The 27,120-nt window shown below is 48.3% G+C and overlaps 1 protein-coding gene across 9 annotated transcripts in view; it reads right to left on the bottom strand.

The window, feature by feature from the left end:
- Positions 1-27,120, bottom strand: part of LOC132397091 (lysosomal acid phosphatase-like) — an 84,195-nt gene that overhangs the window by 27,611 nt on the left and 29,464 nt on the right. For 3 of the 9 annotated variants that reach the window (XM_059975366.1, XM_059975369.1, XM_059975367.1), the window contains exons 8-9: positions 26,122-26,213; positions 10,666-10,772 (exon numbers count right to left, since the gene is read on the bottom strand). In XM_059975366.1, the coding sequence (XP_059831349.1) occupies positions 10,666-10,772; positions 26,122-26,213 (199 nt within the window). Of the gene's footprint in view, positions 1-4,387; positions 4,476-9,799; positions 10,074-10,665; positions 10,773-26,121; positions 26,214-27,120 lie in introns of those variants that run through there. The other 6 variants (XM_059975368.1, XM_059975370.1, XM_059975371.1 and 3 more) reach the window with 3 other exon arrangements.

Genomic DNA, 27,120 nt, shown 5'->3' with positions numbered 1-27,120 from the left:
TCGTCCCGTCCACCAGGGAGCAATGAGACTCGTCGTCCCGTCCACCAGGGAGCAATGAGATTCGTCGTCCCGTCCTCCAGGGAGCAATGAGATTCCTCGTCCCGTCCTCCAGGGAGCAATGAGATTCCTTGTCCCATCCAACAGGGAGCAATGAGACTCCTTGTCCCGTCCACCAGGGAGCAATGAGATTCCTCGTCCTGTCCACCAGGGAGAAATGAGATTCCACGTCCCGTCCCCAGGGAGCAATGAGATTCCTCGTCCCGTCCCCAGGGAGCAATGAGACTCCTCGTCCCGTCCACCAGGGAGCAATGAGATTCCTCGTCCCGTCCACCGGGGAGCAATGAGATTCCTCGTCCCGTACACCAGGGAGCAATGAGACTCCTCGTCCCGTCCACCAGGGAGCAATGAGACTCGTCGTCCCGTCCACCAGGGAGCAATGAGATTCGTCGTCCCGTCCTCCAGGGAGCAATGAGATTCCTCGTCCCGTCCACCAGGGAGCAATGAGACTCCTCGTCCCGTCCACCAGGGAGCAATGAGATTCCTCGTCCTGTCCACCAGGGAGCAATGAGATTCCTCGTCCTGTCCACCAGGGAGCAATGAGATTCCTCGTCCCGTCCCCAGGGAGCAATGAGACTCCTTGTCCCGTCCACCAGGGAGCAATGAGACTCGTCGTTCCGTCCACCAGGGAGCAATGAGATTCCTGGTCCCGTACACCGGGGAGCAATGAGATTCCTCGTCCCGTACACCAGTGAGCAATGAGATTCCTCGTCCCGTCCCCAAGGGAGCAATGAGATTCCTCGTCCCGTCCACCAGGGAGCAATGAGACTCGTCGTCCCGTCAACCAGGGAGCAATGAGACTCCTTGTCCCGTATACCAGGGAGCAATGAGACTCGTCGTTCCGTCCACCAGGGAGCAATGAGTTTCCTGGTCCCGTACACCGGGGAGCAAAGAGATTCCTCGTCCCGTACACCGGGGAGCAATGAGAGTCGTCGTCCCGTACACCAGGGAGCAATGAGACTCGTCGTCCCGTCCACCAGGGAGCAATGAGATTCCTGGTCCCGTACACCAGGGAGCAATGAGATTCCTGGTCCCGTACACCAGGGAGCAATGAGATTCCTCGTCCCGTACACCAGGGAGCAATGAGATTCCTGGTCCTGTCCACCAGGGAGCAATGAGATTCCTCGTCCCGTACACCAGGGAGCAATGAGATTCCTCGTCCCGTACACCAGGGAGCAATGAGATTCCTCGTCCCGTACAACAGGGAGCAATGAGATTCCTGGTCCCGTACACCAGGGAGCAATGAGATTCCTCGTCCCGTCCACCAGGGAGCAATGAGATTCCTCGTCCCATCCACCAGGGAGCAATGAGACTCGTCGTCCCGTCCACCAGGGAGCAATGAGATTCGTCGTCCCGTCCTCCAGGGAGCAATGAGATTCCTTGTCCTGTCCACCAGGGAGCAATGAGATTCCTCGTCCCGTCCACCAGGGGGCAATGAGATTCCTCGTCCCGTACACCAGGGAGCAATGAGATTCCTCGTCCCGTCCACCGGGGAGCAATGAGATTCCTCGTCCCGTCCCCCGGGGAGCAATGAGATTCCTCGTCCCGTCCACCGGGGAGCAATGAGACTCCTTGTCCCGTCCACCAGGGAGCAATGAGAGTTGTCGTCCCGTACACCAGGGAGCAATGAGATTCCTCATCCCGTACACCAGGGAGCAATGAGATTCCTCGTCCCGTCCACCGGGGAGCAATGAGATTCCTCGTCCCGTCCACCGGGGAGCAATGAGATTCCTCGTCCCGTCCACCTGGGAGCAATGAGATTCCTTGTCCTGTCCACCAGGGAGCAATGAGATTCCTCGTCCCGTACACCAGGGAGCAATGAGATTCCTCGTCCCGTCCACCAGGGAGCAATGAGACTCCTCGTCCCGTCCACCAGGGAGCAATGAGACTCCTTGTCCCGCCCACCAGGGAGCAATGAGAGTTGTCGTCCCGTACACCAGGGAGCAATGAGATTCCTCGTCCCGTACACCAGGGAGCAATGAGATTCCTCGTCCCGTCCACCGGGGAGCAATGAGATTCCTCGTCCCGTCCCCCGGGGAGCAATGAGATTCCTCGTCCCGTCCACCGGGGAGCAATGAGACTCGTCGTCCCGTCCACCGGGGAGCAATGAGATTCCTCGTCCCGTCCACCGGGGAGCAATGAGATTCCTCGTCCCGTCCACCTGGGAGCAATGAGATTCCTCGTCCCGTCCACCTGGGAGCAATGAGATTCCTCGTCCCGTACACCAGGGAGCAATGAGATTCCTCGTTCCGTACACCAGGGAGCAATGAGATTCCTCGTCCCGTACACCAGGGAGCAATGAGATTCCTCGTCCCATACACCAGTGAGCAATGAGATTCCTGGTCCCATACACCAGGGAGTAATGAGACTCGTCGTCCCGTACACCAGGGTGCAATGAGACTCGTCGTCCCGTACACCAGGGAGCAATGAGACTCGTCTTCCCGTCCACCAGGGAGCAATGAGAGTCGTCATGCCGTCCACCAGGGAGCAATGAGACTCGTCGTCCCGTTCACCAGGGAGCAATGAGACTCGTCGTCCCGTCCACCAGGGAGCAATGAGATTCCTGGTCCCGTATACCAGGGAGCAATGAGGTTCCTCGTCCCGTACACCAGGGAGCAATGAGACTCGTTGTCCCGTCCACCAGGGAGCAATGAGATTCCTCGTCCCGTACACCAGGGAGCAATGAGACTCGTCGTCCCGTCCACCAGGGAGCAATGAGATTCCGCGTCCCGTCCACCAGGGAGCAATGAGACTCGTCATCCCGTCCACCAGGGAGCAATGAGACTCGTCGTCCCGTCCACCAGGGAGCAATGAGATTCCTCGTCCCTTCCACCAGGGAGCAATGAGACTCGTCGTCCCGTCCACCAGGGAGCAATGAGATTCCTCGTCCCGTCCACCAGGGAGCAATGAGATTCCTTGTCCCGTACACCAGGGAGCAATGAGATTCCTGGTCCCGTACACCAGGGAGCAATGAGATTCCTGGTCCCGTACACCAGGGAGCAATGAGATTCCTGGTCCCGTACACCAGGGAGCAATGAGATTCCTCGTCCCGTACACCAGGGAGCAATGAGACTCGTCGTCCCGTCCACCAGGGAGCAATGAGATTCCTGGTCCCGTACACCAGGGAGCAATGAGACTCCTGGTCCCGTCCACCAGGGAGCAATGAGACTCGTCGTCCCGTCCACCAGGGAGCAATGAGATTCCTCGTCCCGTCCACCAGGGAGCAATGAGATTCCTCGTCCCGTCCACCAGGGAGCAATGAGATTCCTTGTCCCGCCCACCAGGGAGCAATGAGACTCGTCGTCCCGTCCACCAGGGAGCAATGAGACTCGTCGTCCCGTACACCAGGGAGCAATGAGATTCCTCGTCCCGTCCACCAGGGAGCAATGAGATTCCTCGTCCCGTCCACCAGGGAGCAATGAGACTCGTCGTCCCGTCCACCAGGGAACAATGAGATTCCTTGTCCCGTACACCAGGGAGCAATGAGATTCCTCGTCCCGTACACCAGGGAGCAATGAGACTCGTCGTCCCGTCCACCAGGGAGCAATGAGTCTCGTCGTCCCGTACACCAGGGAGCAATGAGACTCGTCGTCCCGTCCACCAGGGAGCAATGAGACTCGTCGTCCCGTCCACCAGGGAGCAGTGAGACTCATCGTCCCGTACACCAGGGAGCAATGAGACTCCTTGTCCCGTACACCAGGGAGCAATGAGATTCCTGGTCCCGTACACCAGGGAGCAATGAAATTCCTTGTCCCGTACACCAGGGAGTAATGAGATTCCTTGCTCATGTGAAGCTCACAAAGTAAACACTATACGTGACAATAAGAAATACAATGAGCACAAAATAACAATGGTGCAAAGATTAGCTTTATTTGTCACATGTACAAAACATACAGTGAAATATATCTGTGTCATATCATATTAGTGAAGATCGTACTGGGGGAAGTGCTCAAGTGTCACCATGCTTCCAGCGCCATCATAACAACTTATAACCCTGTATAAACTGAAGTAACAAAAAAACAAATGCCGAAGTGACAATAATAGAATTAACCAATCAATGTAGAGTTAAGAGTCTGAGAATGCGTTAGCAGTACCAGGAAGAGGTAATTGATTCAAAAGTCTGATAGCAATGGGGAAGAAAATGTTCTTTAGTCTAGTTATCTGGGCTTTCAAGTTCCTACACCTACTCCTCAAAAGTTAGAAGAGATCTTGCCAACAGTACATGTTAAACTATAGTTCCCAGCTCCTGTCCTCCTCCCTTCTGGCACCATAGTGGAATTTAGCAAGTTTTGATAAAATTTCAAAGGGTCGACTGTCTCTGTGACCTTACCTAAAACATTTGCATGCCTGCCGTCATATCTTGGTGATTTGTCCAACTTTAGTCCCACGAGTTTCTCTGAAACCTCATTCCTTGTGGTCTGGAAGTTTACAAACTAATTTGAAATTAGTCTGTTTCCTTGGAGATATTTTGCAGAATCAAACATTCAAACAATTGATTTAACACATGTCATTTAGAGCCAGGCTCCTCAGACCTGCCTGTCCATGGTGAACTTGTTGCCAAGTGTTTGGCCTATAGCCCTCCAAAGCTCAGGTACTTACCTAGATGGCTTTTAAATGTTGCTGATGTGTTCACCTCAACTACTATACTCTGGCAGCACATTCAAAATATTCACCACCCTTTGCCTGAAGTAACTCCTCCTAATGTCCATTTTAAATCTCTTCCCTCTGATCTTAAACCAATACCCTTTTGGGTTTTTTTTACACCCCCTTCCTGGGATACAGATAGTGTGTTTTTAACCTTGTCCCATCTGATCTTGTGTACAATGTCCTGTGTATGTTACTCAAAATGGCCTCTTTGGTTTGTTACGAGCAGGAATGCTTCTTTGTCGGATAAATGTTTCTCTCGCCGTTGTTTCACTTTAGAGTGGCTGATATGGTAATTGTATTCATTTGTTAATCAATGGGGAATGTTATTGTGTCTTGTGATGCTGGGAACTTGGGGGAGGGGTTTTCGCGGGTTTTTGGGTGTGAGGAGGAGGCCAAGGAAGGTGGACGTGTGCTGGACTGCTCGTAAGACCACTGGGGTGGTCCCAGGTGCGACGGCCGGATGGGTCGATTGGTTCGTTGATTGAGCTCCAACGAGTGCACTAAACAGACTGAACTTTGATAAGTTGGTGCCTTTTGTTTTTTTCCTTGTATATATATATATATATTGTATTGCCTACTACTCTTTTAATTTTAGTAAACTCTTTATAAAGTGTATGTCATAACGGTATTTGTTGTGGGTTTGATACTGTTGGCAGGCGCGAGGCATAAACTCGATTCTCACAGCACCTGCGTGTACGGGAGGTGGGTTGGTGAGTGGCTGGAACTCCGTTTCCCCTAGACATATACCAGCCTTTTGGGTAAGTGTTACATTTGTATATCTCTATCAGATCACCCCTCAATCTCTTCCAAAGTCCCTAGTTTATGCAACCTCTCCTTGTAACTCAGACCCTCTAACCTCATCCTGAATGTTCCAGATTTGCCTTTGCTGCCTTTCTTCCTACACAGAAATTATTAGTTGTTTTGATATTACATCCAAATTTTCTCTTAGAATCAGTGTTCTCTACTTATGAGTCTTTCGTCTTTTACGCTCGATCCTAAAAACTTCCCACCTTTCTGGCCTACCACCATTCCTTGCCACTCGTTTTCCATTTTTGAATCATTATCCTTGACCCCTCCCCACACCTTTATTAAGCGCAGACTAGAAACAAAGAAAACCTACAGCACAATAAAGGCCCTTTCGCCCACAATGCTGTGCCAAATGTACTTACTTTAAAATTACTTATATAGCCCTCTATTTTTCTAAGCTCCATGTACCTGTACAGGAGTCTCTTAAAAGACCCTATCGTATCCGCCTCCACCACCATCACTGGCAGCCCATTCCACGCACTCATCACTCTGCGTTAAAAAAACTTATCCCCGACATCTCCTCTGTGCTTACTTCCAAGCACCTTAAAACTGTGCCCTCTCATGTTAGCCATTTCAGCCCTGGGAAAAAGCCTGACTATCCACATGATCAATGCCTCTCATCATCCTATACACCTCTATCAGGTCACCTCTCATCCTCTGTCACTCCAAGGAGAAAAGGCTGAGTTCACTCAACCTATTCTCATAAGGCATTCTCCTCAATCCAAGCAACATCCTTGAAAATCTCCTTTGCACCCTTTCTATGGTTTCCAAACCCTTCCAGTAGTGAGGTGACCAGAACTGAGCACAGTACTGCAAGTGGGGTCTGACCAGGGTCCTATAGAGCTATAACATTACTTCTCGGCTCAAACTCAATCCCATGGTTGATGAAGGCCAATGCACTGTATGCCTTCTTAACCAGAGTCAACCTGTGCAGCAGCTTTGAGTGTCCTGTGGGCTCAGACCCCAAGATCCCTCTGATCCTCCACACCGCTAAGAGTCTTACCATTAATTTTATATTCTGCCATCATATTTGACCTAACAAAATAAAACCACCTCACACTTATCTGGGTTGAATTCCATCTGCCACTTCTCAGCCCAGTTTTGCATCCTATCGGTGACTGCTCTGTAATGTCTGACAGCCCTCCACACTATCCACAACACCCTCAACTTTTGTGTCATCAGCAAATTTACTAACTCATCCCTCCACTTGCTCATCCAGGTCAATTATAAAGGAGAAGGGGTCCCAGAACAGATCCCTGAGGCAAACCACTGGTCACCATTCTCCATGCAGAATATGACCTGTCTACAACCACTCTTTGCCTTCTGTGGGTATGCCAATTCTGGATCCACAAAGCAAGACCCCTTGGATCCCATGCCTCCTTACTTTCTCAATAAGCCTTGTATGGGGTACCTTTTCAAATGTCTTTCTGAAATCCATATACATTAAATCAACTGCTCTACCTTCAATGTCTTTAGTAACATCCTCAAAAAATTTCAATCAGCCTCGTAAGGCACGACCTGCCTTTCATAAAGCCATACTGACTATTCCTATTCATATTATGCCTCTCCAAGTGTTCATAAATCCTGCCTCTCATGATCTGTTCCATCAGCTTACCAACTTATTGGTCTATAATTTCTCTACTCCCTTTCTTGAATAAGGGAACAACATCTGCAATCCTCCAATCCTTCAGAACCTCTCCTGTCCCCATTGATAATACAAAGATCATCGCCAGAAGCTCAGCAAATTCCTCCCTCGCCTCCCACAGTAGCCTGAGGTACATCTTGTCCAGTCCCGGAGACTTTTCCAACTTGATACTTTCCAAAAGTTTCAGCACATCCTCTTTCTTAATGTCTATATGCTCAAGCTTTTCAATCCACTAAGTCATCCCTACAATCGCCAAGATCATTTTCCACAGTGAATACTGAAGCAAAGTATTCATTAAGTATCTCTATCTCCCTCACTTTTCAACTGTCACACTTGGTTGGTCCTCTTCCCTCATGTCTTATCCTCGTGCTCCTTACATACTTGTAGAATGCCTTGGGGTTTTCCTTAATCCTGTCCACCAAGGCCTTCTCATGTCCCCTTCTGGCTCTCCTAATTTCATTCTTAAGCTCCTTCCTTATAGCCTTATAATCTTCTAGATCTCTATCATTACCTAGTTTTTTGAACCTTTTGTAAGCTTTTCTATTCTTCTCGACTAGATTTACAACAGCCTTTGTACTCCACAGTTCCTGTACTCTACCATCCTTTCCCTGTCTATGCAGAACACCATGCAAATATCCCCTAAACGTTTGCCACATTTCTGCTGTACATTTTGCTGAGAACATCTGTTCCCAATTTATGCTTCCAAATTTATGCTACTGGGCTGCTGGTATCAGTGGTGGAGGCGGATACGATAGGGTCTTTTAAGTGACTCCTGGTTAGGTACATGGAGCTTAGAAAAATAGAGAGCTATGGGTAACACTATGTAATTTCTTTTTTTTTTGTAATTTATTTTTTATTGAAGTTCATCATCAAACAAACATTTCCATAAGATGTATTTCAGACATTGTACATATATATCATATAATCATATATATCACAAATCTCCACAAAAAAGGGCCTGTATTGTGCTGTAGGTTTTCTATGTTTCTAAGTTCCTGCATGATAGCCTCATATCTCTCCTTACTCCAATTAAACGATTTCCTAACTTGTCTGTTCCTATCCCTCACTAATGCTATTGTAAAGGAGATAGAATTGTGATCACTATCTCTGAAATGCTCTCTCACTGAGAGACCTGACACCTGACCAGATTCATTTCCCAATACCAGATCAAGTACAGCCTCTCCTCTTGTAGGCTTATTTACATATTGTTTCAGGAAACCTTCCTGAACACACCTAACAAATTCCACCCCATCTAAACCCCTTGCTCTAGGGAGATGCCAATCAATATTTGGTAAATTAAAATCTCCCACCACAACAACCGTTATTATTACATAAAAACACAAAATGCTGTCTGGCCTGCTGAGTTCTGCCAGCATTTTGTGTTTTTATTTATTTCCAGCATCTGCAGATTCACTTGTGTTGCCTGTTATTATTACACCTTTCCAGAATTTGTCTCCCAATCTGCTCCTTGATGCCCCTGTTACTATTGGGTGGTCTATAAAAAACACCCAGTAGAGTTATTGACCCCTTCCTGTTTCTAACTTCCACCCACAGAGACTCAGTAGACAATCCCTCCATGACCTCCTCCTTTTCTGCAGCTGTGACAATATCTCTGATCAACAGTGCCACACCCCAACCTCTTTTGCCTCCCTCCCTGTCCTACCTGAAGCACTCTAAGTAGCTCTTCCTGCCCCTGAACCATTCAACTCTCTGTCATGGCCACAACATCATAGCTCCAAGTACTGATCCATGTTCTAAGCTCATCTGCTTTGTTCATGATGCTTCTTGCATTAAAATAGACACATCTCAAACCAACGGTCTGAGTGAGTCCCTTCTCTATCACCTGCCTATCCTCCCTCTTGCACTGTCTTCAAGCTTTCTCTATTTGTGAGCCAGCCACCTCTTCAGTTTGGTTCCCACCACCCAGCAATTCTAGTTCAAACTCTCCCCAGTAGCCTTAGCAAGCCTCCTCACCAGGACATTCGTCCCCCTGGGATTCAAGTGCAACCCGTACAGGTCACACCTGCCCCAAAAGAGGCCCAACGATCCAGAAATCTGAATCCCTGCCCCCTGCTCCAATCCCTCAGTCACATATTTATCCTCCACCTCATTGTATTTCTATACTCACTGTCATGTGGCACAGGTAGTAATCCCGAGATTACTACCTTTGCGGTCCTGCTTCTCAACTTTCTTCCTAACTCCCTGTAGTCTGTTTTCAGGACCTCCACCCTTTTCCTATCTATGTTGTTGCTACCAATATGTACTACGACCTCTGGCAGTTCACCTTCCCACTTCAAGATATTGTGGACGCAATCAGAAACATACCGGACCCTGGCACCTGGGAGGCAAACTACCATTCGTGTTTCTTTTCTGCGTCCACAGAATCGCCTGTCTGACCCCCTAACTATAGGGTCCCCTATCACTGCTGCCATCCTCTTCCTTTCCCTACCCTTCTGAGCCACAGGGCCAGATTCTGTGCCAGAGGCACAGCCACTGTTGCTTCCCCCAGGTAGGCTGTTCCCCACAACAGTACTCAAACAGGAATACTTATTGCTAAGGGGGACAGCCGCAGGGGTATTCTTGCCCTTCCCTCTCCTGACTCTTAACCTACCTGAGTCTCAAGGCTCCGGTGTGACTCCCTGTCTCTTTCTCATGAATTCCTTGTTCCAGTTGGGATACATCTGTGCTGAGTGTTGAGGATCTGTTGCGGTTCATTTACTGACCCTGTCTCCAAGCTTATTTTCTCAGTCCACCAGAAGCAACACCGTTGTACCCTTATTCAAGTTGGTTTTGGATCCTGTGGTTTGCATCCTTAAACTGCATCTACACACTGTTACCATCGGGAAGGAGGTACAGAAGCCCGAAGGAACACAATTAGCGATTCAGGAACAGCTTCTTCCCCTCTGCAATACGTTTTCTAAATGGGCATTGAAAACATGAACACTACCTCACTACTATTTTATTTGTTATTTTGCAGTACTTACTTTAACTTAACTATTTAATAGACAGTTATTTTTTCCTTCTATATTTATCATGTATTGCATTGTACTGCTGCTGTAAAGTTAACAAATTTCACAACATATGCTGGTGATATTAAACCTGATTCTGATCTACAATGCTCTGTAGATTAAAACCTACATCCCTGGTGAGCTGGCAGCTCTGGACCTATGTCAGATTAACTGAATGAAGCTCACTAATCTTTCATCAAAATAGCTCCAGAGGTAGTGAGCACAGAGGGAGAAAGAAAACTTGATAGATGAGGAAAGAGAGAGACAGACATTAACCTCTAACAATCACAGAACAGAGTCACTGTTCTTTAGAACACAATCTATGATGATCTCACAGAAATCATGAGTGAGGTTTCAGAAATGATCAGATGACAGGAAAACATTCGGACTGGATAAATGGCAGTAGTAGAATTTCACCAGTAATGGAGCCTGGGTGGAAGACATGCTTCTGTGAAGAGGAGGCAGTAGGATGCATGTTAGAGAGAGAGCCCCGGTACCTACCTGTCATCTTCTTCATACAGCTCAAACATAAAACAGGAGGCATATGGGGGAATAATATAGTTGTACACATTCAGTGCCATTTGCAGAGCGATGAGTGTCACATCATGCTGTGGAAAAATTATTTTAATTTTACATGATTAGAAGCTGTACTCTAAATCCTCTCTCCCACCAGATCAGACTATTGTCATATACATCAGGGTGCAATGTAATTTTTTTACTGTGATGTGAAGCTCACAGAGTAGACAGTATACATGGTATAATAAGTACAACAGTAAACAGAGTGATGGGCACAAAAACACAAGGTGCGAAGATTGCACTGCGACAAAGTGACAATAACTGGATAACCACGGAAGGCAGAATTAAAAGTCCAAGAAGGTGGCAGTACAACTGGGAAAGGGAGATGAAAGAGAAAATTGGTTCGTAAGGCAGAACACTGTTCTTGAGTCTTGCTGTCTGGATCTTCAAGCCCCCATATCGTCTCCCAGTAGGTAGAAGAGGGAAAAGGAAGAGGTCAGGGTGGTAAGCATCCTTAATTACTTAAGTTTATCATCTAACTGTACAAATATACAACTGAATGAAACAACATTCCTCTGGACCACAGTGTACCCAGAAAACCTATCATACACAGAACATAAAACAAAATATTACCACAAATAACTTAATAGAATATAATTCAAAGTTTATGCAGTGCACAGCACAGATAAACAGGCTCACTGTCCTAGCGACGAGACCTCGGTGGGGGTAGGTATTCATTAGTCTCTCAGCCTGAGGGAAGAAGCTGTTACCCAGTCTGGCAGTCCTAGTCCTGATACTCCTGTACCTCCTCCCTGATGGTAGTGGGTCAGAGATTGTGGGATGGGTGGCAGGGATCAACAATACTTTGAGCCATTCATATACAAAATCTCTGGCAAATGCCACAATTGGGCAAATGGGGGTGTGGGGGGGGGGAGAAGAGAGCCCAGTGACCCTTTCAGTGGGCAAATGGGGGTATGGAGGGGGTTGTGGGGGGAGAGCCCGGTGACCCTCTCAGTGGGCAAATGGGGACGTGGAAGGGAGTAGGGAGAGCCTGGTGACCCTCTCAGTGGGAAAATGGGGGTGTGGAGGTGGAGGGGGGAAGAGAGAGACCAGTGACCCTGTCAGTGGGTAAATGGGGTTGTGGGGGGGTGGGGAGGGAGAGCCCGGTGACCCTCTCAGTGGGCAAATGGGGGTGTGGGGGAAGAGCCCGGTGATCCTCTCTCTCAGTTTTTACGACTGATGCCATGCAGTTTCTGTACTGGACAACAATGCAGCCAGACAGGACACTTTGGTGCTCCTGTAGAATATCAGAATGGGAGTGGAAGCCTTGCATGCTTCAACTGCCTCAGAAAAAGTGCAGATGCTGCTGTTCCTTCTTGACTAATGAGGAGCTGTGGGTGCAAGTTAGATCGTCCGTTATGTGCTCTCACTCTCTCCATAGCAGAGCCACTGACGTGCAATGGGGAGTGGTTGACTTGCACCTTGATATATTATACTACCTCCTGCTCAAGAAGTCACACTCCATTAGCCAGGTGTCTGAAATTAGACAGTGGATGGGAGCAGTTTATTCTCATATTATTCTCTCAACAGAGGGAGAAGGATGTCCTACCCCGAACAGTCCATCAGACCCTTTTTTGTAATATACCCTATTTATTTTCAATAACTTCTTCTACCAATTGGCCCAGAGATCCACGACCATACATCTGTTAAGCTAAACTTTACAAGAATACTTCCATTTTCCTTAGGAATGGAAAAAAGGTCACTTTGCTGAACAGTTAACTGCCGGTTAACTGTCGGCTAACTATTACTTGGATTGCACTACTTGTATGTATAATCTATATTTTCATTTATATTTATCATTATTATGGTTATGAGCAGAGAGGCAACATCTGCCGGAAGTAAATTCCTTGTATGTGCACAGGTACTTGGCGATTAAAGTCTGATTCTGATAAAAACTGGCAGAAAGATAACTTATCTGTTTCATATTTTGACATGTGATAAAAGATGACCACATGGAAACACCCAAGTTCTGACCACTGACACCTTCTAGATCTTTGTGATCCAGGATGTGCTGGCAAAATCAGCATCTACTGCCCACTCCTAATTGTCTCTTAGAAGTGATGATGAACCACCTTCTTGAATACTGCCGTCCTTCAGCGTCATTTTGGGAGATGCAATATTTAGAACCAGCAGTAATTAATGAAGAAAAGACAATTAGTGTGCAATTTGAAGGGGGGGTCTAAAAGTGGTGACAGTAGTGTGCACCTTTCACCCACTGCCCTCCTTGGTGATAGATGCCGCATACCTGGAAAGGTGTGCCTGGAGTGTATTTTCTAAATAGTATACCACACTGACTGAGGGAATGAATCCTCAGTGGCCAGAGTCGCTTGTCCATTCATCCCTCCCCACTAATTTCCCTCCAGGCACTTATCGCTGCAATCGGCCAAAGTGCTACACCTGCCCATACCTTCACCCTCAATTCTATTCAAGACCCTAGGTGAGGGAATCTGTCTATTGTGTCTGGTGCTCCTGATGTGGCCTCCTCTACATTGGTGAAACCTGTTCAAAACTGGGGACCGTTTTGTCGAGCAACCCCACATCATCCACAACTGGGACTTCCCAGTGCCCAAACTAATGTCAAAACATCCTCTCTAAGACAAGAGCCCCAAAACAATCTGAGGTACAAAGGGACTTGGGAGATGTCATGCAAGATTCCCTGAAGGTTAATTTGCAGGTTGAGTCTGTGGTTGAGTTGATGTTTGCATTCATTTCAAGAGGACTAGTATTTAAAGCAAGGATGTAATGTTGAAACATTATAAAATTAATTCCCATTCCGACATGTCAGTCTCACCTTGGCCTCCTCTTGTGCCAAGATGAGCTTAACCTTTAAACGGAGGAGCAATACCCTGTATTCCAACTGGGTAGCCTCCAACCTGATGACATGAATATTGATTTTTCCTGCTGGTAAAAGATTCCTGTCCTCTCCACCTTCTACCACACTCTGACCTTTACCTCCTCACACCTGCCTATTACTTTCCTCCTGGGTGCCCTCCTCCTCCCCTTTCTCCTATGGTCCACTCTCATCTATTAGATTCATTCTTCTCCAGCCCTAAACCTTTCCCACCCAGCTGGTTTCACCTATCACCTTCCATTTAGCCTCCTTCCCCTCCCCCAGCCTTCTGGCATCTTCCTTTAGTCCTGATGAAGGGGCTTGGCTGTAACATCATATACAGTGAAACCCCAGTATGACCCAGTATTGGGTCCATAAAATGTCATCGCGGAAAAAAAGGGGTCACTCTAAATCAGGGTTCAAGAAAATCAGCGTTCAAACTGACCCAATGTTGACCTAACATCCTAAAACACCCCTATTTTCACCCTATTTTTTCACATTTTTTGCATGTTTATCTTCTGGCAAGTAAATTACCTTTGAATTAAAGAATTCCGCAAATACATTGCTGTTGTTACTGTAGAAATTAAAACAAATTAATTTTTAGTAAAGCTTTTTAATACATAAAACAAATAAAAACATTCAAGAATATTAGCAATCATCATTTAGTTTATCTCTTAAAAAGTGATCCCGTGATGGCGTTTAAACTGGGCCATCCATTGCTAGCTTTGAACTGTGAGGTTTCTCTGTTGATCTGTTTGTCAAACTTCTTGGCTTGAGCTTTGAGAATAGGACTGGAAATTGGAAGGCCTGCTGAGTGAACTTGAACGAACCACTCGTACAGGGAGTCATCGAGGCTGACACCTTTGGCTGTCTTCAGGCGTTTGGCTTTAGGTCCTGCTTCTTCAACTTTGCAAATCAACGCACAGCACTTTTCTTTGTGAGAATTCCAGCCACTAAGTGTTGATTCCGGTACCCCGAGGTCTCCTGCGACCTGAGTTTGACTTTTAGTCTTGATGGCGTCAAGTCTGTGAAGCTCATCTTTCACAGTAAAAGATTTTCTTTTCTAGCAGTTTGTTCCATTTTGAGCAAAAAAAGGTCCAATGACTCACACAAATGCTGGTGGAATGCAGCAGGCCAGGCAGCATCTGGTCGAGACCCTTCATCAGGACTAATGGAAAAAAGAGATAGTAAGAGATTTGAAAGTGGGAGGGAGAAGGGGAGATCTAAAATGATAGAAGACAAGAGGGGGAGGGATGAAGCCAAGAGTTGGAAAGTTGATTGGCAAAAGGGATACAGAGCTGGAGAAGGGGGAGAATGGATTGACATGGACATGGATGGACTCGGAGTCCAATGACTCATCGTGTTATATCCAAATTTGCATTAAATTGGGGCGCATAAAATCGGGGTTTCACTGCATCTTTTCATTTCCATAGATGCTGCCTGACCTGACAGCTTCTGTCACTTTGCTGATTATCAAGATTAGTTAGCCGTGGAGATCCCAGAGATGGCAGATGCTGGAATCCGGTGCAGCAATCAATCTGCCGGAGGAATTCTGTGGATCAAGCATTTGTGGGAGAAAAAAAAACTGTCTATACTTGGAACCGTGCATCAGGACTGAGGGTGAAGAGACGCGATGCCAGTAACAGGAGAAGGGATGTAGTGAGCAATCAATCACCTCAGACTCCTTCTTATACTGGACATCATGCCTCTCTGCCCTCAATCCCAATGCAACACAAAAAGTCGACAATTCCTTTCCCCCCACAGATTCTCATCAACCTGTTAGGTGCCTCCAGCAAATCAATTGCTGTTCCAGTTCTTAGCTATATTGGATTTGTCCAGTTCTAGGAGAACTGGGCGTACCTGGACAATCATCAACATTGTTAGTAGATGCCAATATATATTATACTCAAACAGCTTACTTAGAGGAACAGCTGGTTCTGGTACACAGGTCTTCAGTACTAAGATGAGATGTTGTCTGGTTCAATGGAGTTAACATTGGGCCCCATATCTAAGATAGGATGTGCTGGCATTGGAGAGGGCCCAGAGGACATTTATGAGAATGATTCTGGGAATTGAAGACTTAACATATGTACAATGTCCTGTGTATGTTACTCAAAATGGCCTCTTTGGTTTGTTACAAGTAGGAATGCTTCTTTGTCGGATAAGTGTTTCTCTCGCCGTTGTTTCACTTTAGAATGGCTGATATGGTAATTGTATTCATTTGTTAATCAATGGGGAATGTTATTGTGTCTTGTGATGCTGGGAACTTGGGGGAGGGGTTTTCGCGGTTTTTTTTTGGTGGGAGGAGGAGGCCGAGGAAGATGCCGAGGAAGGTGGACGTGTGCTGGACTGCTCGTAAGACCACCGGGGTGGTCCCAGGAGCGACGGCCGGATGGGTCGATTGGTTCGTTGATTGAGCTCCAACGAGTGCACTAAACAGACTGAACTTTGATAAGTTCGCGCCTTTTGTTTTTTTCCTTGTGTATATATATATATTGTATTGCCTACTACTCTTTTAATTTTAGTAAACTCTTTATAAAGTGTATGTCATAACGGTATTTGTTGTGGGTTTGATACTGTTAGCGGGCGCGAGGCATAAAACTCGATTCTCACAGCACCTGCATGTACGGGAGGTGGGTTGGTGAGTGGCTGGATCTCCTTATTCCCCTAGACATATACCAGCCTGTTGGGTAAGGGTTACATTTGTGGGGTGCTCATCCCGGATTGGATTGTCAGGGGCTGTGGAATCGCGCAGGCAGCAGAGCGGAGATGGACAGAGATAAGATCTTTTGTTGGTGCCAGTTTGAAGATGTACTAGTACAGTACGCATGCGTAGTGAGCGGAGTGGATTTTTGAGTTTCGGGAGACGCGATAGTGAGGGGTTTAAGTTCGGTGAAGGGTATTGGGCAGGTAGAATTGGTAGCTAGACGTTGTGGTAAAGAGGTAGAGTCTAGCTGGGTGTTGGTTCGTACGAGTGCTGAAGTCAGGACGGTGGAACTGCCAGCGACGGTCAGTGTACCGGGGGAGGCGGGGCCGTGGGGGCTCCACACCCTCTCCGAGGGTGAGGATGAGGAGACACCGGAGGAGGAGTTAGAGCTAGAAGTGGACCCCAGAGAGGTGCCCGGCACTAGTAAAGGGAGGTGGAAGGAGGGAGTCGTGACTAAGCCCCGCTTCCCAGGTAGGGTGGAAGCCTCGGAGTTGGCAGCCGCACTTAACTCCCTGGTGGGAGTGGCCGAGAGGCCACGGCTGAAGCTGGGGGTGTTCTCCGGAGCCAAGCCTACTCCGAATGGGGAGGTGGACTATGAAACCTGGATCGAGCATACGTCTTTGATGTTAGAGGAGTGGCCAGGCTCAGAGGAGGAGAAGAGGCAGCGATTGGTGGGAAGTTTGAGGGGTTTAGCAGCCAAAACCGTCCGGGAGTTGAAAGCTGAGAAGCCTGGAGCCTCAGTGGAGGAATGCCTAGAAGTTTTGGAGGGAGCGTTTGGGTTGTCAGGGGAACCCTAGCTGCTTTTAGCAGAGTTCCAACGCCTGGAACAATGGAGAGGGGAAAAGCTCTCTGAGTACATATTTAGGATGGAGTGGATGCTCTCGGGGCTGCGGCGCAGGGGGGTAGTGAAGGCGACTGACGTGGCTAGCGTGAGGGAGAGTCAGCTATTCAGTGGCTCTCTGGAGGAGGACAAGGTGGCGTGGACTATCCGGCAGGCTTATAGGAAAGGTCCCCCTCCATCCTTTGGGCAACTAATTAGAGAGGTGCGAGAGGAAGAGAGAGCATTGGGGCGGAAAAGGGGCGCGGGCCTACGGGAGCGATCCTCAGCGATACAGGAAGTGGTGGCTGGGTGGAGGAATGATAATCCCCTGGGGAGTAGGGAACCCACTTTGGAGGGGAGGGACAGGGGAGGTACCTACTCTTAGGGGCGATCAGTGCAGTGGATTGGGAGCAGAAGCCGTCCTGGGAGAGGAGGGGCGGCAGGCAGCGTGTGCTTTAACTGTGGGAAAGAGGGGCATTTCAGGTGGGACTGTGGAAGGCCGAGGGTGTGCTATAGCTGTGGAGAGGAGGGACACTTTAGGTGGGATTGTGAGAGACAAGGAGTCCCGCGGAGGACAAGCCCCCCTATGACTAAAAAGGGGGAGGTGTCGGGAAACTTAGGAGAGGCTCAGTGAGAGAACGGACTGGAGCCTCTGGAGGAACACGTTCCCAGAGATCAGCCGGAAGACCACAGGGTGCCCACGCCTCTATTCCGGGTGGGCTGGTAGGACCCCGTGCCAGTGTGGGTCTACGGATAGAGGGAATTTACGCAAAAGCCGTTCTTGATACGGGATCGCAGGTGACCTTATTGTACCGGTCTTTCTACAATCAATATCTAAAGCATTTGCCCGTAACCCCATTTGACGCCCTGCAGATTTGGGGTGTGAGCAAGGGTGACTACCCGTACGATGGCTACCTATCGGTGAGATTGGAGTTCTTGGAGGGCGATGTGGGAGTGTCGGAAGCTATTGAGATGTTGGTGTGGTGTGTCCTGACCCGGTGGAAACCGGTGGTGCTGCCCTTCTGGTGGGGACTAACTCCCCAGTTGTGCGACGGCTCCTGGGAGCTTGTAAGGAGAAAGGGGGGAAGACTTTCTGGAGACCCTCTCGGTGCATCCAGTGTTTCGAGCAGTGTTCGCAGAAGGGGTTGCCTCCCAAGGGCTGGACCCGGAGTGTAAGCGAGGGACGGTGTGGTGTACGCAGGCGAGGCCCAAGGTGATCCGACCCGGGGAGGTAGCCCTAGTGATGGGGACCCCCAGATTCCCAGGAGTGCCGACGAGTGAAGCCCTGTTAGTAGACGCCCCAGACGATCTTGAAGGGGAGACACAATTTCTGGCGGGGGCGCTGGTGAGGCCCGAAGTGCAGAGACCAGGGGTGGTACATGCAAGGCGTATAGCTATAAGTGTCAGGAACACCACTGCAAGAGAAATCACCTTTAAGAGGGGAATGCCGCTGGCACATCTGTTCCCGGTGACTGTAATGTCCAGCACACCAGTGAGGACCCCTAACGGGGAGGGATCGGAGCATCGAAGGGAGCTGACCGCTGAAGCCTTTAACTTCGGGGATTCCCCTGTGTCGCCGGAGTGGAAACACCGGCTAGTGGAGAAGATGCTGAAGATGGAAACTGTTTTTTCTCGGGGCGAGTTTGATGTTGGCTGCGCCAAAAGCACTCGCCACACCATCCGGGTGACGGAGGACACCCCGTTCCGAGAGAGATCCCGGCAGCTGGCTCTGGCAGATGTTGAGGACGTGCGACAGCACTTGTGCAAGTTGAAGGTGCCAGAATCATAGCTGAGTCTTGAAGTCCTTATGCGTCCCCAATAGTTGTGGCACGGAAGAAGAATGGGCGAGTGTGCATGTGTGTTGACTACAGGACGTTGAATCAGCGAACTGTCCCTGATCAATATACTGTCCCAAGAGTCGAGGATGCGCTGGCCTGCCTGAGCGGTGCGAAGTGGTTCAGTGTGCTGGATTTAAGAAGTGGGTATTACCAGATCCCGATGAGTGCGGCCGATAAAGAGAAGACCGCTTTTATCTGCCCGCTGGGGTTCTTTCAGTTCGAACGAATGCCCCAAGGCATATCTGGAGCCCCAGCCACCTTCCAGAGGCTCATGGAGAGAACTGTGGGGGATATGAATCTGTTGGAGGTACTGGTGTACCTGGACGATTTGATAGTGTTTGGATCGACTTTGGAGGAACATGAGGAGAGGCTGTTGAAGGTGTTGGGCCGGCTTAATGAAGAAGGGTTGGAGCTTTCCCTGGACAAATGCCAGTTCTGCAAGTCGTCGGTTAACTACATTGGCCATATCATTTCGCGAGAGGGAGTGGCTACTGATCCAACCAAGATAGAGGCCGTGACCACCTGGCCGAGACCCCAGAAAGTGGGTGCTCTGCGCTCATTTTTGGGGTTCTGTGGGTATTACTGGCGATTTGTGAAAGGATACGCCAAAGTGTGTCACCCGTTGACTCAGCTGTTGTGTGGCTATCCCCCGGTGGGGAAGAAGAGGACGGGGAACCAGAGGCAGGACGCTGGAGGATACTGGAACCCGGCGGAACCTTTTGGCTCAAGATGGGATGATCAATGTGAAGAGGCGTTCCAATCTTTGAAAAGGACACTGAGCCAGGCCCCGGTGTTGGCTTTTGCCGATCCCCAGAAGCCATATGTGCTGCACACGTATGCCAGCCGAGAGGGGGCTGTTCTGTACCAGGAGCATGGCAAAGCATTGAGACCGGTAGCCTTTGTCAGCCGAAGCTTGTCGCCATCGGAGAGAAACTATCCCACTCACAAGTTGGAGTTCCTGGCGCTGAAGTGGGCGGTGGTGGACAAGCTGGGTGATTACCTGTACGGAGCCAAGTTCGAGGTGAGAACGGATAACAATCCTCTCACTTATATTTTGACTTCGGCGAAGCTGGATGCCACAGGACATCGGTGGCTGGCGGCCTTGTCGGTATATGATTTCAGCCTGAGGTACCGCCCCGGAAGCAAGAATGTCGATGCGGATGCATTGTCTCGTCGGGAGCCGGGGGAGGAGGAGAGGGACAAGGAGTGGGAGAGTGTCCCTGCCCCTGAAGTGAAGGCGATGTGTCAGTTTGCTATCACCGTGAAGGCCGAGGGAAGAGGGAGGCTGGAACGAGCCGTGGACCATTTGGGGGTTTTTGACGACGCCATACCCCTAGTTTACTGTGACCTGACTGCACTGGGGACTAAACAGTTGCCGGAACTGAGTCCGGGGGAAGTGGCAACTGCTCAGCAAAATGACCCGGGCATTGGCACAGTGTGGAGAGCGGTCGAGAAGGGGGATGGGGCGTTGGCTGAGAAGGCGAAACACCCATGCGTGCCTCTGTTGTTGAAGGAGTGGTCTCGGTTGAAGTTAAAGAACCGAAAAAATCTTGTACCGGGTAACGACGCCTCTGGACCAACCCCGCTGTTGGCAACTGGTCCTGCCGGAGGAGTATCGCCAGGCTGTACTCCAGGCCTTACATAATGATTCTGGACACTTGGGGGTGGAAAAGACATATGGATTACTCAAAGACCGGTTCTACTGGCCCCGGATGAGGGGGGACGTCGAAGAATACTGTAGGGGATGCCGTCGTTGCATCCAGAGGAAGACCCTGCCAGCGTTGGCGGCTCCACTGTTGCACTTGCAGAGTGCGGGACCTCTGGACCTGGTATGTATGGATTTCCTGTCGATTGAGCCTGACACCAGCAACACCGCGAATGTCTTAGTCATCACCAATCATTACACTCGCTATGCTCAGGCATTTCCCACCAAGGATCAGAAGGCGATGACAGTGGCGAATGTGTTATGGGAGAAGTATTTTGTGCATTACGGCCTTCCCAGGCGAATCCATAGTGATCAGGGGCGGGACTTTGAGAGCCGCCTTATCCAGGAATTACTGACTATGCTTGGGGTTGAGAAATCCAGGACTACCCCTTACTACCCACAGGGAGATCCTCAGCCAGAGAGATTCAACAGGACCCTGTTGGATATGCTCGGGACGCTGGAGATTGGGCAGAAAAGCAGGTGGAGTTGTCATATTGGACAACTGGTTCACTGTTACAATTGTACTCGCAATGATGCTACAGGGTATTCGCCCTATTATCTGATGTTCGGGCGGGAAGCGAGGTTGCCCATTGACGTGTGTTTTGGAGGTGGAGTGGGTGAATTTCCCGGGAAGTCCCATCTAAAGCACGTGTCCGACATGAAGAGGGAGTTACAGCGGGCTTACGAGTTGGCCGAGGCAGCGGCTACCAAACAAAATCAGAGGAATAAGATGCGGTATGATCGAAAGGTGAAGTTTGTACAATTATTACCGGGCGACCGGGTCCTTTTACGGAATTTGGGACTCCCTGGTAAGCACAAGTTGGCAGATCGATGGGCGGCCAGCCCCTATGTAATAGAGAGCCAGATGCCGAACCTGCCAGCTTACTGGGTGAAACCTGAGGATGGAAAAGGGCTTATCAAGGTACTCCATAGGAATCACCTGCTGCCACTGGGTCAAGCGGTGCAGGTGGATAAGGAGCCCGAGTGGGAGGTTACGCCCAGTACAAGGACTCTGCGAGGGCACGGAGAACGGGAAGAGCCCACTGCTGAAGAGCGGGGACGGGTCCCTCACCCGGGAATGGCTACCGATTCAGAGGACGACGACTCAGATGAGTGGGCCCTGTTCCCATTCGCTGGTGCTCCAGTACCAGGAGAGGAGGCTCCTGGCCCTTCCCATACTGAATTGGGTGAGAGGAGGGAAGGTCTTGAGGGTCAGATGGAGAGGCAGCCTACATTGGTGGGAGAGAGGGTGGAACCCGAGCGTGAGCTGGAGAGATCTCAGGTGAGGGAGGACCCCTGTGAGGAAGGGGGTGCGGGTCTGTCAGGTAGACCTGGGGTGTCTGAGACAGTGGGTTTGCAGGTGACGAGGGAGCCCAGTGGGGCAGAAGGGGTATGGAGATCTCAGAGGATTAGGCGCCCCCTGGAGCGGTTGACATATGTGGTACCGGGAGAACCGAGTGTGATTTCTACTGCTCTGGGTAGTTATGTCACTGCTTTCTGCACCTGGGTTGGGTTTTGTGTGTTGCAAGAAGCTTTGGGGAACTCTAGTAATGCCATGAGGGCATGACATTTGCTGGTGGGGAGAGAATGTACAATGTCCTGTGTATGTTACTCAAAATGGCCACTTTGGTTTGTTACAAGTAGGAATGCTTCTTTGTCGGATAAGTGTTTCTCTCGCTGTTGTTTCGCTTTAGAATGGCTGATATGGTAATTGTATTCATTTGTTAATCAATGGGGAATGTTATTGTGTCTTGTGATGCTGGGAACTTGGGGGAGGGATTTTCGCGGTTTTTTTTGGTGTGAGGAGGAGGCCGAGGAAGATGCCGAGGAAGGTGGACGTGTGCTGGACTGCTCGTAAGACCACCGGGGTGGTCCCAGGTGCGACGGCCGGATGGGTCGATTGGTTCGTTGATTGAGCTCCAACGAGTGCACTAAACAGACAACTTTGATAAGTTGGCGCCTTTTGTTTTTTTCCTTGTATATATATATATATATATATATATATATATATATTGTATTGCCTACTACTCTTCTAATTTTAGTAAACTCTTTATAAAGTGTATGTCATAACGGTATTTGTTGTGGGTTTGATACTGTTGGCGGGCGCGAGGCATAAAACTCGATTCTCACAGCACCTGCATGTACGGGAGGTGGGTTGGTGAGTGGCTGGATCTCCTTATTCCCCTAGACATATACCAGCCTGTTGGGTAAGGGTTACACATACGAGGAGCATTTGATGGCTCTGGGCCTGTACTTACTGGAGTGGTGGGGGTTGGGGGAAATGAGGGGAATATAATTGAAACCTACTGAATATTGAAAGACTGAAGCAGAATGGACCAGAAGAGGACATTTTTAATAGTGGGAGAGTCTAGTACTAGAGGGCACAGCCTCTGAATAGGATATCCCTTTAGAACAGAGATGAGGAGAAATTTTAGCAGCCAGAGGATGGTGAAACTGGTATTCATTGCCACAAATAGCTATGGAGGCCAAGTCATTGGATATATTTTAAGCAGAGGTTGATAAATTAGGGCGTCAAAGATTATGGGGAGAAGGTAGGAATATGGGATTGAGGTGGAAAATAAATCAGCTGTGATCAACTGGCAGAGCAGATTTAATGCCCGAATGGCCTAATTCTGCTCCTGTGTCTTATGGTCTTTACTGAATCCAGTTCTCTCAGTTATTTCCTCAAAAGTTATGATGCAGCTGATTGGCTGGAGACTGCTTCCCAAGAGGAAGTCAAGGTGTGCACACACTTGGTACTTCTGGGTGAACACAGTCATTAATGTTACAGTTCTTCGGTATATTCATGTGTCGGCCCTGCTATCACTGAAGATGGGGCTCTCTTGAAGCCTTCCTTCTGTTGGGTATCTAAGTTATTCACAATTCCTGTCTGGATGTGGCAAGACTGCAGAGCTTTGATCCAATCTATTGGTTGTGACTTTTCTCAGCCCCTATTGCCCACTGTTTAGTACAAACTTAGTCTTGCGTTGTAGGTCTGTTTAACTGGCGTCATCGTTCCTCTCTGTAGATACTGTCTGACCTGCTGTTTTGTGTGTGTTACTCTGGATTACAAGCCTATCAAATTTAAATAGCTGTGGCATTACAGTATCCACTGCTAAGAGTCAGGACCTGATGGACACTTGCATCATCAGAGTACCAAATGTCACTGTCACCTACGGGTCTAATCACCAGTTTGTATGGTCTATCAGAAAGGGTTCCAATACAACACACACAGCAAACACCCAAATTAAATAACATTCCTTTTCCAAAATCTGAAGAAACATAAAGGACTACAACAAAACTTGGCCAAAGGACTTGCAAATGATAACAATGTCCCTGAAAACAGACATCCACAAGGAATGCACTGAGCCCTTAAGCTCCTTTCAACACCAACTGCATTGGTTGTAAGATAAAAAATTGGCTGGTCTAAGAAATTATCTGAGGAAAAGACAATTTAATTTGGTCTTCTCCTGCTGGCAAAACAACCTGAACCTTTGCAAATCAAGTTATATGTACAAAAACAATTTAAGGCACACAATGCCGCAATGTCATGCCAGTGCCTTTATTGCTCCTAAGGCTGGGATCTTGTAGTTAAATGCACTTATGATCCCAGGGCAGTATCTCTTTCAAGGACAACTATCTCATCAAAACACAAGGGAAAGTACTTCACGAAGTTCCTAATCAGGAGTAATAACACCAAACAAAATGATTTATCCATATCTCCTTCTCCTGGACAGCTTGGTCATATCAATGAGATAATCGATCTGGATGGTTTTCGCCAGAGGACAACTTTTGATCAGTAAATGGTTAATATCTGGAATCATGCAGAGATTCTGACCTGAGGAATTGAGTAACACTACCATCTGTTTGGCTCTCTCATTGATCTCCAAGCTTTTATCCTGTTAAATGCAAGGTTTTGCAGTGGCTGCTGCTCGTTAGGCTGCTCTCAAAAGTTCATCATTTACACAGAGTAGTGAGTACCTGGACCACTGCCTGGAGTGGTGCTAAAGGCCAATATAATAGGGACTTTTAAAATACTCTTGGATAGACACATGGATGCAAGAAAAAAAATGGGGGCGGGGGTTGTGGCTGTGTGGGAGGGAATGTTTCAATTGATCATGAAGTGGGCTTATATAGGTTGGCATAACATCATGGACTAAAGGGCCTGTTCTGTGCCTTACTGTTTTATGTTCTCTTCTAATCATATGACTGTTTCAACGCTGGTGCTGAAGTGGTTTGTTATCTCCACAAACATTAAAAAAAATTGTTGTGCAACCAATCCTGTTCCTCATCTGTGACTGACTCCCCACCCCACCTACTGTGCATGGTAGGGGTGACCTTCATACCAGATGTAGAGGGAGTCTTTTCAATCCATCCACCTGCATGCCAAGTACAAGAGGCCAAAGTTCATTAAAATAAAGGTTGCTGAAAACTGTGCCATTCTAACAAACACAAAGACAACATGCTGAGCAGCAGAAACTTCAAACATCATGGACATATCAATACTGAAGAGAAAAAGGTATTATATCACCAAATTACTCCACTACCATGCATCATGAATGATCTCCAAGTACTGGGGTATGTGGAGAAACTGCTAATGAAGATAGCTTCTTTTCCCAAATACTAGCAGATAACAAAAACATTGACAGAAATTGAAACAGTAGCTTTGGCACCACCACTATCAATTGATAAGACCACAGAAATGCCAGCATCCTGCCTGAAGCAAACACCAGCATAGGTATCAAACACCAACCGGGTTTGGCTGCCACAGTAGCGTAGGGATTAGCATGACATTATTACAACTCAGGGCATCAGAGTTCAATTCTTACATCCTCTGTAAGCAGGTTTGTACGTTCCTGCCCACGTGTGCTCCGGTTTTCTTCCACAGCCCAACGTTGCACCACTCAGTAGGGTCATTTGCTGGGGTTAAAATGGATGGGTTGCTAGGTGGCATGGCTCGGTGGCCTGGAAGGGACTGTTCTGCACCCTATCTCTCAACATTTTGAATACATCGAATGAGCACTACCTAAACAATTCTATATCCAGATCTCAGTGAAAGCCAACACAAAGCTCACAAAGTTTCACACCAACAAAACTACCACTGAAAATGTGGTAATGGTAGACAATTGTATCAGTCCGATCTCTCCACCCTCTGCCTCACACTTGAGTCTCAAAGAGGTGGCTGTCAGCCAGTACAGCTCAGCCCACAACTTTAAGCAGGGAACAAACTGGGTGAAGACCGTCATTGAGACTCCAGATCAGTTGCAAGCTCTGTTATTACACTGTATCCAAATGCTTCCAACAATCAGGAAATAGGGATGCAGAGAATAACTTGCTGGCTATGCATTATGGATGTTTCTCTGCCAGCACAGCACACATTGGTCTGTACAGCAGTTGGAAATTGCATTCCTAACTTTCAGCTATTTACATTTCATCTACTCTGCCCACCTCCAGTTAACAGAGCAATCTAGAATGACTCACCGCTGAGTACATGATTAATTTGAGACTTGGCATGGGAGTAGACTCATTTATTGCCTGATTAATATTTTGCAGAATTCGTTTGAGAAGGACACCTGGAAGAAGAACAAAGAATAAGACAGAGCACAAAAAAGAACAACTGCAGCTCAGCCTAGGAGTTCATAACTTTAAGGTTATTGGGTAGATAATTGCAAAGTGGGAACATCATTATGCGGACAGATCAGTAAGGGAATAACCAGATAGAGACCGAGCAGCGTGGGACAGAGCCTTCCAGCCCAATGAGCCACGTCACTCAGCAACTCAGCTATTTAACCCTACCCTAATCATAGAACAATTTACAATGACCAACTCAACTACTAATTGATATGTTGGAGGAAACTGGGGCAGTCAGAAGAAACCTGTGCAGTCACTGGGCACACATACAAACTCCTTACAGACGGCACTGGAATCGAACTCCAAACTCTGGTGTCTCGAGCTGTAATAGTGTTGCACTAACTACTATGCTACCACGATGCCCCTTAACTTCCCATCTGTCTATTGCCAGTTGCAACACTGTGAGACCAACAAAACTCAAAGAGCTACCTGGTACCATCCCAGTGAACATCAGGAGAGCTGAAAAGCCCCTCATTCCCTATTCATTACCCTCTCCCACATCTTTATCTGCCCCATACATTTTACCCTAATTAATTTCCACATCAACCTATCAGTACCTCTTCCCCCTCATCTGCATTGGGGGGGGGGGGTGTCCCTAATCCCCTCCCAGTCCAGTTCCATCTATCACCTACCAGCCTGTCCCACCCGACTCTCGCACTTCTACATAATCAGGAAATAGGGATGCAGAGAATAACTTGCTGGCTATGTATTATGGACGTTTCTCTGCCAGCACAACACACATTGGTCTGTACAGCAGTTGGAAATTGCATTCCTAACTTTCAGCTATTTACATTTCATCTACTCTGCCCACCTCCAGTTAACAGAGCAATCTAGAATGACTCACCGTTG

Source organism: Hypanus sabinus, chromosome 7 (assembly GCF_030144855.1).
Source record: "Hypanus sabinus isolate sHypSab1 chromosome 7, sHypSab1.hap1, whole genome shotgun sequence".
Classification (NCBI taxonomy): Eukaryota; Metazoa; Chordata; class Chondrichthyes; order Myliobatiformes; family Dasyatidae; genus Hypanus; species Hypanus sabinus.
This window is presented reverse-complemented; position numbering and strand designations above follow the sequence as displayed.